This window comes from Podarcis pityusensis, assembly GCF_964106645.2.
Source record: "Podarcis pityusensis genome assembly, chromosome: 8".
In the NCBI taxonomy this organism is placed as follows: Eukaryota; Metazoa; Chordata; class Lepidosauria; order Squamata; family Lacertidae; genus Podarcis; species Podarcis pityusensis.
Window position 1 is genome coordinate 63,692,012 of NC_138033.1, and position 13,231 is coordinate 63,705,242.

Here is a 13,231-nt window from a genome sequence, read left to right on the forward strand (position 1 = left end):
GGGAAAGACAGCATGGTGTAGTGGGTAGTGTTTTGGGAATAGGACATAGGAAACCACGGTTCAGATTTCCATTCGGCCATGAAGTTCACTGGGTGACTTTGGAACAGTCACTGGCTCTCATCCTAACCTACCTCACAGGTTATTGTTGTTGTTGTTGTTGTTGTTGTTGTTGTTGTTGTTGTTGTTGTTATACTCTGCCCATCTGACTGGGCTGTCCCAGCCACTCTGGCTGACTTCCAACATAATAAAAACATCAAACATTAAAAAGTTATCGATACAGGTAGGTTGTGGGGATTAAATGAGGAGGGAGAACCATGTACACCACCTTGAGCTCCTTGGAGAAAAAGGTGTGACAGAAATGCAATAAATACATAAACTACCAAGGAAGGAGCACATGTGCTCAGGGACTCCGGCAGGGTCCAAGGCTGTGATCTAGCCAAGTCTGGGTGTGCCCCACCCTCCACTTGAGCTGCTAAGAGGAATAGATCACACCACTCTGCCCCCTGTGATTGGTATGGCCATAGAATCACAGATGACTGAAGCCTCAGGATCATAGGATCCTAGCTTGCTGTATCTGTGATCATTCAGGCTCCAGCATCTAACCTCAAGCGACTCCTAAGTGATCACCAGCCCTTTAAGCAAAAGCACATAAAGGGGCATCCTAAATCAATGGGCTGGAGCAACTGCTCTATGAGGAAAGGTTATAGCATCTGGGGGTTTTTTCAGTTGTTTCCAGAAATTGCAGATCAGGGTTCCTGTCATAATAATAATAATAAATTTTATTTATATCCCACCCTCCCCAGCCAAAGCCGGGCTCAGAGCAGCTAACAGCAATAAAAGTAACACAGCATTCTAAAATCAATATTCAAAATCAAATGGCAACCACTGGGCCAGAGTTCTACGAGGATCACCAAAGGAGGGGGTCAGACTGTGCCTTGGCCAAAGGCCTGGCGGAACAGCTCTGAATTGCAGGCCCTGCGGAAAAATGTCAAGTCCCGCAGGGCCCTAGTCTCTTGTGACAGAGCGTTCCGCCAGATCGGGGCCACAGCCGAAAAAGCCCTGGCTCTGGTTGAGGCCAGATCAACAATATGGATGATATTCCACAACATAAATCAACAATAGGGATGATATTCCACAGAACAAGAGCAGGCACACTAAAAGCCCTGCTCTGAGTTACTGCAGAATGGGCTTCTCAGACCTCTGGAACTTGCAAGAGAAGCTCTCCTGCAGACAAAAGATGCTGGACTAGGCAGGCCATTGGTCTGATCCAGAATGGCTCTTTTTACATTCTTACGGGATTGCACATGACCTCCTGCTGACTTCAGGGTGAGGTTCCTGGCAACCACAAACTGCTGGTTGGCTAGCAAGGCTAGCCCATGTTTTGCTGACCTCTACCTATATTCACTGATAACACCCGGGTTCCAGGTCTGATACGAATCCCCACTTGCCTTCATGTTATTTGGTTGCCGGGCATGCAACTAGGTCTGAGATGAGGCTGGGGACTGGAGTAGGGGCTGCGGCCTTCATCAAGACACTAGCAGCTTCCTAAAGCAGTAGATGTGGAAAAAATTCACTTATGCAATCCCTAGTGGGAAAGGGGTTCGCCTTCCTCTCCATTTGAGCATTCTGACAATACCTCCAACACACGCACTGGCAGAGCAGTTCAGGAGAAGAAAGCATACAAAAATACTGCAAGAGGTCGCCAAAGAGACCAGCATACAATTTTTAACACCTCAAGCAACCAGGTGCCGGGATCTTTCCAGCCCCAACATCATACGATTCCAACGTGGTGGTGAAGGAGACTAAGAGGGCAGAGAATCTCTGGTCCCAGTTTCAGAAACCAAGAAGCCGAGACGTATGTATTATGTTTATTAAGCTATTAATAAAAGTGTAAGGGAAGAACTTTTTTTCCACTGTGACATCAATACCACCCACCAGATTACAATTACAGTTAAGGGGAGATATTGCAATGGCAGGTGCCTGCATGATTTACAGCGGGAGACCCATTCCTAACCTCGCGTCCCAGACACGTACCTATCTTTCTAGTTCATTATGATTATTAATAATTGATACTGGCAAAGTATTGTTTGCAACCTGTAACATAGTCCTTGCTGAAATCCTGGGGCACGTTGGCGATCTAAACTTCCACAGGTCCCTGAGGCATCAACAGGAACCTCTGTACATGCAGTGGAACCACCATCACATGGATAAAAGCAGCAGGACCCATATATGAACAGACTGAACCCATCTTTGGAGCTGAGGTGCCAACTTTTTTGAAAGAGCAAAGCCGTGAGCCCTCACCAGGCCATCAGGACTCTCAGCTCTTCAACCCTGTCCTGTTACCTTGTCAGAAAGTACAAAGGAAGTAGATTTTCCTGCCCTGCCTTCCCTGATCCCAGCTTTCCACCCATCCTGTCGAAGGCCCTTAAAAACAGCTCAAATTAGCATCACGTCTATTATGGTATAAGCATGAACTCCCCACCCTACTGCAGAAATAATGAGTCGCCTACAGGCTTTTGAACCACCCTGTGGATTTGGGCCAATTCTACTTCACCACCCTGTGCCCCACAACACCCCAATTTCAGCCATCACTCAAAGCATCTCTTCCTTACCTCGTGGAAGACCACAGCAGGGGGATGTCCCAGCCCAGCTTTAAGGGGCCTCGTGGCACTCCTCCAGGTCTTCCCGAAGAAATGGTGGTAGGTGATATCAAAGAAGGAAAGGCGCAGCTGGAATTCCACGTCCGACATTTCGTCCAATGCTCTCTGCCAGTGGTAGACCAAAGCAAACCATGAGAATGTAAGAAGAACCAAATGGATCGGGCCGGTGGCCCATATAGACCAATATCCTGTTATCACTGTATCCAACCAGATGCCAATTATGGAATGCCTGCAAGCAGGACCTGAGCAGAAGAGCACCCTCCTTTCCTGTGGTTTCCAGGGAAACAGGAAGCTGAGCTGGATAAGTCTTTGGTCTAGTTGAGAAGGATTCTTATTAAGTTCTTAAAGATGGAGAGTGCAGCACTAGGAAATTCCATTGCCTCTCTCAAGGCATGGGTCCAGAGGAGGTGGCCCTTCCAGCAACATGCAGAATGCAGGGTTCATCTACAAGTTCTCAGATTACAAATGGAATTTGCAGCAAACTGTTAAAAACTTAAGCGGAGCCTCCTGGATCAGGCCAACGGCCCATTGAACAATGCATCCTGTTCTTACAGTGCTGCCTCTGACCATGGAGGCAGAACACAGTTGTCAAGGCCAGTAGCAGTGAGCTGATTAGCATGGTCTGTCCATCAGAACAGAGGAGGGCCTATCCTAAGGAGAACAGGAACTATTTGCACCTATTTTAACAAATCTCCTTGCTCTAGTTCAGGGTTTCCCAAACTTGGGTCTCCAGCTGTTTTTGGACTACAATTCCCGTCATCCCTAGCTAGCATGACTAGCGGTCAGGGATGATGGGAATTGTGGTCCAAAAACAGCTGGAGACCCAAGTTTGGGAAACACTGCAACATTACTTCTTCCCCAACCTGCTGTCCTCCCGCCAGCCCCATTTATTACAGTCAATGATCAGGGATGATGGGAGTTGTGATCCAAAATATTTGGAGTGCCCCAGGCCAAAAAAGGCTGCCGTAAACTAACTGGTATATGAGATGTGCCTACTCAGAAGGGTAGGATGAACTGAATTTGGTAGAACTTACTCCAAGGTAAGGGACGCGGGTGGTGCTGTGGGTTAAACCACAGAGCCTAGGGCTTGCGAATCAGAAGGTCAGCGGTTCGAATCCCCGCAACGGGGTGAGCTCCCGTTGCTCGGCCCCAGCTCCTGCCAACCTAGCAATTCGAAAGCACGTCAAAGTGCAAGTAGATAAATAGGTCCCGCTCCGGCGGGAAGGTAAGCGGCGTTTCCGTGCGCTGCTCTGGTTCGACAGAAGCGGCTTAGTCATGCTGGCCACATGACCCGGAAGCTGTACGCCAGCTCCCTCGGCCAATAAAGCGAGATGAGCGCCGCAACCCCAGAGTGGTCCGCAACTGGACCTTTACCTTTACTCCAAGGTAATGTCCTGGTTCCCGGTGTATAAAGAAATCAATCTCAGGTTAAATTTTCTGCCAAAATTTTTAATGCTCAGATCAGTGTAGTACATAAGCAAAGCAAGGATCAATGGCCCAAGGGGTGTTATGCACAGCATTGATCCAACAAACGGCATGCCCCCTTATGTCCTGATATAAAGACTGTAGAAGGCACCACTTCAGTGTGGCAAGCAGGTTATTTCTTTGGACTGGGCAAGCAAATGGGAACATCTTCTGATGGGCTGAGCCTAAGCTGTCTGTGCCAGTGATGGACTCTTCACAACCTATGTAACGTAGAAGGTGTCACCAGTGGCTCAGGACCAGACGGGTGGTGGGTGTCTCCTGAAAGGCTGGACGAGGGGCAAGCTCCAGCGGTGCTGGAGGCGGAGGAAAGGCTGGTGGAGAAGTGGGCAGAGAGCATCTGGGTGACATGGAAGGAGTTCGGGTGGAGCACTGGGGTGACACACCTTTGGGACCCTCCCCTGGGTCCAAGTCCTCATCTGTAGCTTCCCCTCTGGCTTGTTTCTCCATCTCGCACAGCCCAGACGCTACCTGTCATAACCTGCCGGGCTCCTCCCCATGGTTGTCAGTAGGTAAACCCTCCAATTCTTACCCATCCTGGTCTCACCAGGTAAACGAATATAGGTAAACGAATATAGGATAGCGGCTTAACGAATGTTTATACTTATCCACTTTAAAGAGAACTGGGTGTATAAATTTTATATAAAAATGCTAACCCACGTTTGCAATATCCCCATGGGGAGTTAAAAGTTTATAGCAAAACTGGCAAAGTACACAGAAGAACATAAAATACAAGGGGCACAGGGTTCCATATAGTATGAGATAGCACAGAGGACAGCCATGGGTGTGGGAAATCACATGCAAAGGTGGGAGCTGAATGTGGTCGAATAGGAACTAGGTTAGGATTAAATATTTTTTTTAAAAAAATCTTACAGTAATATGAGAGGGCAGGATAGAGAGGGAACAGCTGGCCAGTATCAGAACCAGAGGGAAAGTAATTAAAGTTAACTGCATCTGATTTTTAAACAAGGCGACGTTCTCACTCTCTGTCAAATAGAAAGCAATTGGCCCCTGGAAGTCTTAGCCACTAGCACATTACACAGCAGCTGCTTAAAGCAGGCTCACGTCCTGAAAACTTGACACAGAGATTTGCATAGTTAAGGCAGCACTCTTGGGTGATAGTAAGGTCAAGAGCCCACACAGCAGCTCTCTGTGTGAACATGGCACTCAGCGCCGCTTAAATTATTCACGGATTGCTTTTCTCATACAAATTTAAATGGGCATCTAATAATACACTTTTTATTTTCATTTTAAAAATAACATTACAGTCAATGGGTTATACGCAAAGCAGTCTGTGTGTAAGCCTGGGCTTCTGCTTGTGCAATGGGGCTTCACTTTCCTCCCCTCCTCTCTAAAGCACCCTCACGCATCCTCAAAGTCTGCTTCGGGGGGGGCAGGGGGCTGTGGAGCAGACCATAGCCCTTAGGCCAAAAAAAAAGATTAGCCACCCCATCCATCTTAAATATTTACAAGGTTGGCCATGGCAGGAGACATGTGCTATTGGTGAAGAAATCCAATTAAGCTGGAGCAAAGACTTATTTATAAATCATGTTTCTAGTCCTCACAGTTAAGAGAAGGTGCAGCAAGTCACCTATTTGTTCCAGGAGGGCAGAGGTTCCCAATTAGTACAGCAGACACCCGGTTTTTCAAAAGCAAAGTCACAGACTCCCTACTTTAGAAAATTTTAATATCTTTATGGTATATTTTGTTATGTGAATGGTGCCACAGACCCTCCTAGGTGGGTTACGTGGACCCTCTGGGGTCTGTGGACCACCAGTTGGAAACCACTGCTTTAGAGCATAAGAGAAGTGCCACCATTTGCATAACATAATGTTGTTTATTACTGTACCTTGTATTTTACATCGTGGTTCTGTTCCTGCTTTTAATGCTGTGTTTTTATTCCTGTCTGTCTCATGCTCTCAGCAGGGAAAGGGTGGTGCATAACAAATAATAACAGCAAGAAGAACAACTCACCTTGGCCAGGTTTTTAGGTGCTATTAAATGGAAGTAACTTGCCGCCGATTCTTTAGTTTTATACATGCTGCCCTGGGGAAAGTAGAACCCTCAGACAGCCAGGGAAGCAGGAAGTTTAATGTGGCAACTTTTTTTTCACTAAAAAGGCACAAAGTGATGCACAAGTGTGGGTGACCTGAATTTAGGTTTGGAAAAACAAGAAACTGTCAGAAACCAAAACTGACAGATTTTGTCATTCCCTGATTGGAAAAAGTTTAAAGACTATCTACAGAAATATTGTAAAATTAATGAATGTTAGAAAAATGTTGAAATGAAGTTATATGGCTTTAGTAGAAATATTATAAGGAATTAAGTACAGATAGGTTAATAGAGTATTAAAGGAAAAAATAAGATTAGAATGAGTTAAGATAATTATAGGATAGAAAACAGAGGAAGATGGAAAGGAATTGCTGAAATAATTAACAGAAGTGGAATACAAAAAGGGAGGTGTGAGGAGGTCGTGGAAATAAGTGAATGAAAGATGGGATAATGAAATTGTTTGATTTATTTTATTGTATTTGTCTTGTTTTGTTAATTTGATGTGTTGCATTGTATTGTTTTTCTTTTTCTTTTCTTTTTCTTTCTTCTTTTTTTAGTGTCTTTGGAAAAATAATAAATATTATTTATATATATATATATAAAAAGATTTTGTCATTCCCTGATCTCCACCACTGTGAAATGAGCCGGGATGGCAAGAGGCAGCCACTGCAGAAACTGGAGCCCTGAAGCCATGCACTTCCAACAACCCACTCCAGTCGGAAGACCAGCAGCAGTGTTTTGAGACAGAAACCCTATAAAATGTGCATTAAACACATGTGGCATCTCTTTTGCTTATTGTTTCTTTATCTTACAAAATAATCAGTGAGCAATTTTCCATCCCACCTTGATTTAAAAGGGACAGGACCATGGCAGAGGAGGGTGTGAGCACAGGGCCTCCCTTTAGGGCCTGGGTCAGCCCACGTACATTCAGCGTTGACCCCCGATCCACAAGAAGGTATTTTAACTCCCAGCTGCCCCTCGTCTCCAATACCATCAGCAAGGCCAGGATTAGAGCAGAGAGACTTTACCAAGTGTGCTATTAAAGATTTAGTCGCTCTGCATTATTTAGCAGGACAGGGCTTTAAACCCCTGAACACTTCAGCCTAGAGAGTGGCAGGTTCACCTTCTCAGGTCTCTGCCTGCAGGTTGGATAAGGTAGATGGGAGTTGAATCAACCACTTTATACTTTCACAAGGTGGTACGGAAGGGGCTGAGCTTGCCCACTTACCACCCCACACCCCCTTATACATGAAAGAGGCTTGCTTTAACAGGTGAATCCTACTTATTTTAAGTGAGATGCACCAGCAGCATCGCATATTCTGGAGACAGACAGACAGGGTAATGAAGGGGAAATGAGAAAGACAAGGCAAGCTGGCCAGATCTCATTCTGCCATTATAATGAGAAATCAGTGATGGGGTGGGGAAGTAGGTTCTATGGTATGTAGTTTAAAAATGTAGGTAGGTTTGAGAATGTCCCATGCCAAATTAGATAGATAGATAGAGACTGCACCTGCAGCAGCAAAACCAGACGCCTTTATCTGCTCCACCTGCAATAAAACATGTCCCTCCCGTATTGGTCTCTACAGCCACAGGAGGCGCTGTAACTCTCCAATGGTTTGACTTTACCCCTGAAGGCACACTCTTCCATTGTCTCCTGAGACAGACAGATGCCATTATTGTTGTTGTTGTTGTTGCTCCTGCTGCTGCTAAAAATTCCCAGGCAGGGCTGAGAACTCGCCACTAGTGCGTACATATGTATACAGCCACATGCACACAAATGATTACACCAAATAGCAGCACCAGTTAAAAATATAAACTGCAGCGGAAGGATGTTTGGCTATCTGAGCACATTATTTCTTTCTCTGCCAGAATACATGCTTGAGATAGTTCCGATGCCAGACCCCACCCACAGACCCCAAGGTTCCCAAGTTCAAGTCCCTGATGTCATCGTCTACACTGCAAACTCCTTTTTTAAAAAGACCTTTTTTCCCCACCAACAACTTGATGTTGGTGATGGTTACCACTTATAGACACTGATGCTAGTGGGGAATTATCTTTGTGACAGTGGAAGTATCATAGATTCACTTCGGTGGGGTGGTGTCCTCCATGAGCATTTCATCTAAATGTTATTGTATTGGCATCTTATTGACATCAGCCCCTTGTCATGGTCAGATCACTCCCTGTTGAGATTTAGGTTTTCAGCACCTTCCTCTCTGCAGAGATGGGGGATCTATTAGGATGGTCTGCCCTCAGAGGCTGATGGATCTAATGGGTTTCCAGACAGCTCTGGCGGGCTTTCTGGCTCATATGACTGGCATGCCTATCAAAGCCCTGGGGTTATGGGTTTGTTTTTGTTTTATTATGTATTTTGTATTCTCATATTGTATTTTTCTGTTGTGAACAACCCTAGGAATTTCGGATGACAGGCAGTTTACAATTTAATAAATAATAATTATAATCTTAATAATAATCTCAGCTGTGAGGCGATGCCCCAAATGTCACTGCACAGACATACATTTTCTTTAAAAAACAACAACCTTGGTCTTCATGGGAGGGGTATCTTACCAGCTTCAATGCATCTCCCTCCACAGACTTCAGGATGAACTGAAACGCCGTTGATTCCCTGGGTGGAGAGTGCCGTCTCCTCTGGTTGTGTGGAGGGACCGTCAAGTTTTGTACAAATATCCTTTGCCACTCCCCCATCCTGCTGCCTGAAATGCTGGCACCGTTTTCACCTCAGCCACAGAGACTTCTGCCTTTCAAAGGGAAACAAAAAACAAAAAGGGAATCTGACTCAAGAAACGTTTTGGGTCCACCCTCCCATTACACATGTGTCTTCCTGTGCTATGAAGCTGCATTTGGCAAGGTCAAATAACCCCTTCAAAGCTTTTGCTAGTTCCAGTTTACAAACTCTTGCCTGAAGGTAATACTTACCTCACCGCTGTTCCCTGCCTCTTGACATCTGCCGCTTGAAGCAGCTGCCTCACTATCTACTGACAGAGATGGCTGTGCATAGGAGCCCACGCTCCACACTTCCTGCCTATGCATTTTCTTCCAGTTTCCAGAAGAAGTAATTGCAACATGGCAGAATGTAAGAAAAGCCTGCCGGATCATGCCAATGGTCCATCTAGTCCAGCATCCTGTTTCTCACATGCTGGCTAGGGCTGGTGGCAGCTGTAGTCCAAAATGTCTGGACAGTACCAGGTTGACAAAGGCTGCTCCATCACTTCAGACTACAGGGGTGTTTGCGTGTGGAGTAGGGACTTGTGCTCCCCTAGCACTTCAGGAATATAGGCCAAATCTTTCTTCCTACTGTAGCAGTTTACTAAATGTACAGGGGTTGGAGTTAACCCCCCCCCCCTATCTAAAACAAATGTCTAATTCTATTTTACATACATACAAATAAAGTGGCTCAGAAGCATTAGGTTCCACAAATCTATGCAAATGTCCGGATTTCGAACAGCCAAAGATTATTTTTTATCCTTTGGGTGTTTGGGGGTGGGATGTTGTTTTCCTTTAGACCATGGAACACTTTCTTATTGTAGACCACACACTCTTTTCCTCTCTGTATGTTTTATTACTGACTAGGTAAATCGCAGAGCTGAATCCTATACTTTTTTATTTGCAGTTGTGACAACCTATACTACTTCTTCTGTTTGTTTGTTTTTCCTGAAGCATGTCTGTTGCTATTAAAACTTGGTAAGAAACATATGAAAAACAAACGTGCAGCAGCATCCAGTAATGTGATTTCCAACTCCATCACTGTCATTTGTATACAGAATTCTATATGCATCATAACTGTTTGTGCATTTTCTTTTTACATTGACAACCCTGGGAATTTTGTATTGTAAAGGGCAGTAAAAAAAGGAGGGGGAAGGGGGTAATCTAAAATAAATATTGCCACCTGATTTCACACAATGTATAGGAAGATTTTACCAGGAAGGAGGTGGGTGCGTGTGTAAACAGAGCAGTAACGGTGAAAAACACAGGCTTGCTGGGCAAATGCAGGGCTAGGGCATCCAGAAATCCTCTCGCTTTCCAGCTGAGGAGTCTAAGGATGACTCACTGCCAAATTAGCCCTGCCTGGAGACGAAGCCAGATAAGTCATTCAAGGGCAGGCAGCTGACCTGCCACCGGGAAAACCAGCACTGTGCACATTCATAGATGACATGCTGGGGTTTCTAGAGCTCGTCTGTACAAATGAAATATGCCTGCAGCTCCAGCTCAGGTGGAAGGGGGCACCTTCACATCCTCTTCTTGCTGGCCTTTCTATAGCTTTCTTTTCCCTCTTCTGCCTTCCGCATTGTCAGAGATTTCCCTCTTCCAAGCACCCCTCCTGCCCTAGTTTGGGAATAGGGAGGTACACAAACACACACACCTTGCCAAAGTCCCAAGATGTGGGGTCAGTCTTCTGACTGCATAGATAAAATCAACATGAGTCTTATGTATGCAGGCATTGTAAGCCGAAGCCAGGCTGTATGTATGCAATGCAGGCCTTGGCCCCATCACTTCAATGAGGACAGGAACCATCCGTACCTGAATAACTTCCTTGGGATGGGAGGTGGGTGGGCAGTGCAGGTCTGCCTCGGATCAAGGTTGAAGTCCTACCAATGGGGGGGGGGGGGCATTTTTGACGGGCAGAGGAATCAGCAAAGAAACAGGACAGGTAAATGTGAGAGTAAGACCCACTACAAGGAATGTCAAGAACAAGGCCTCCCAGCATCCTGTTCTCATAGTGGCCGACCAGATGTCTCAAAGGGAAACCAGCAAGCAAGATCCAAGCACAAGAGCACTCTCCCTCTTGGAACCTTGATACGTGAAGGAGCACCCTTCCGCAATACTTTCTGCCCCAAGCCCTGCAGTCAACTGAGAGGCCCCTGGCCATAATACTTATGACCTGCACCATGCACAAGACAGCAATGTGAGACAAGGCATTTTTGGTGGTGGCACCCAATTTACAGCTCCCTCCCGAGAGATTGTCCTCTGCATTAGCTTTCTTCAAGACCAAATCAATTTTCTATTCATCTAGGCCTTTGTTTTTTAAGCCAATGTTCCTTCTGAAATTGGAGCAGACTATTTAGGCGCTCTCCAGACTCCAATTTTATTACAGGTGTATTCTACAACATATTCTCGACCCAACAATAAAGAATTAGGGGTGGATTTAATCTATTTTGGTTTGTTCTGCGATGATTCCCCAATGCCACATTATTGCTATGCAGAGGGACTATTGCAAACCAAAAGCGGGACAAAAATAAACCAGAGCATTTGTGGTATTGAGCATGCACCGATTGAAAATGAAGCAGCGTGACTGCCCCAAAACATTTATAGGGACAAAGGGAACTGAAAGCAGGAATGTGTATGACTGCCCAAATAGCATCATGAACATAAATCATAATGAATGTGCAGTAAAAAGAAAATCTGGAGGGGCTCTTAGTGTTGTTGATTTGTGTTTTTCATTTTAGGCTGCTTTTCTTGTATGTATTTTTATATTACATTGTATATTCTGTGCTGTCAGCCACCATGTGCTTGGAGGAAGGGTTTGGAGGAAACTGTGCAATAAATTAAATGGCAAGCAAGCTTTTTGAGTTCTACAGAACTGCAAATCATCATGACACTATGGGCAAGTCATCACATAGGGGGGGAAATAATAATAATACACTAGCTGAAGGGAATCCCACTCTTGCTCTTCACTGCCTGAGAAAAAAGCAGGAACATTTTAATAATAATAATACTGTTGCAGTCTTAACAGCATCTGAAGGGTATTGAGTTCCACATCCTTAATGTATGCCACAGTCTGAACATAACAGTAAACTATGGTTTGACTTAACCAGGAAGGGAGGGAGGGAAGTGGAGAATGTAAAATCTCAGGCAGTCACTGTGGTTATATATATAAAATTAGGTGGTATGTCTTCACTGTACCAATCAGTGTGCAAATATTACCTTTTAAAGTTAAGTACAGTGGTACCTCTGGATGCGAACGGGATCCGTTCTGGAGCCCCATTCGCATCCAGAAGCTAACGCAAACCGCGTCCGTATGTTTGCGCGTGCAGCGATTCACCGCTTCTGCGCATGATGTCATTTTGACCCTCTGCGCATGCGTAAGCGGCGAAACCTGGAAGTAATGCAGCGCACAACCCGAAAATACTTATCCTGAAGCTACTTCAACCCGATGTATTCGTACATACATATGTTTACCATACGACTATTATTTAAGTATTATTAACCTATATATCTGACTTAAGAATATTTATGTATATCGTGCATTACTGTACAACCTCATGGATATCCATTAATCACTACCCTCCATAATCTTACATTCAGACCTAGTAACCTAGCCAAGCTCCCATTTCCTCCCACACATCCTTATTATTATGTTCAACAGATCTGAACTGAAGAGGTACCATTCAAAAATCAATAAAACCAAGTTTTTGGAACACTAATATTTATTTTTAAAAAAACTTTCCTTTGTGCTCTTGTGGCAAACAGCACTTGTGGGAAATAGTATAATAAAACCAGAACAAGGTTTGGCGCAAAAAGACTCCTCCACAACTAATCGGTACAGCTTTATTACATTTATACACAGCCAAAAATGAAAAACAGAGCACTCCCTTCACATTATGAAACTTTTTGGTTAGCATAAACTATATATAAATTGCCTTCTCTATAAATGGTTACCTGGGTTAGGAACTTGTCTTATTTTGATGTACTGCCTTAACTTCATCTTACTGGCCAGGGTGGGCTATTTTCTTTTAAGTTTGTACGATGGTATAGGGCAGGGGTTTTCAACCAGTGTCCCATGGCACCCCAGGTGCCTTGAAGGATGGTCAAGGGTGCCGTGGGCAACACCAGCCTCCGTCCCTCTTTCCTCCCTCCTCGGATACCCTTTTGCATCTCTGCCTCCCAAAGGCTTGCGCAGCTGTTTGTTGCAGAAGCCTTGGCTACAAGCTCCCAGTGCCAATGGTGCCTCTCGGGCTTGCCAGGGGGTGCCAGCTGCCAGAAACCGAGGCTGCCTCGGAGCATGCAAGCAAGTGGGTGAC

The 13,231-nt window shown here is 45.1% G+C and overlaps 1 protein-coding gene across 2 annotated transcripts in view; it reads right to left on the reverse strand.

Moving 5' to 3' along the window:
* Positions 1 to 13,231, reverse strand: part of NPHP4 (nephrocystin 4) — a 96,145-nt gene that overhangs the window by 81,731 nt on the left and 1,183 nt on the right. The window contains exons 2-3 of one of the 2 annotated variants that reach the window (XM_081017113.1): positions 8,760 to 8,946; positions 2,613 to 2,765 (exon numbers count right to left, since the gene is read on the reverse strand). In XM_081017113.1, coding sequence (XP_080873239.1) covers positions 2,613 to 2,765; positions 8,760 to 8,897 — 291 coding nt within the window. In that variant the 5' untranslated portion in view covers positions 8,898 to 8,946. Of the gene's footprint in view, positions 1 to 2,612; positions 2,766 to 8,759; positions 8,951 to 13,231 lie in introns of both variants that reach the window. The other variant, XM_081017112.1, reaches the window with a different exon arrangement.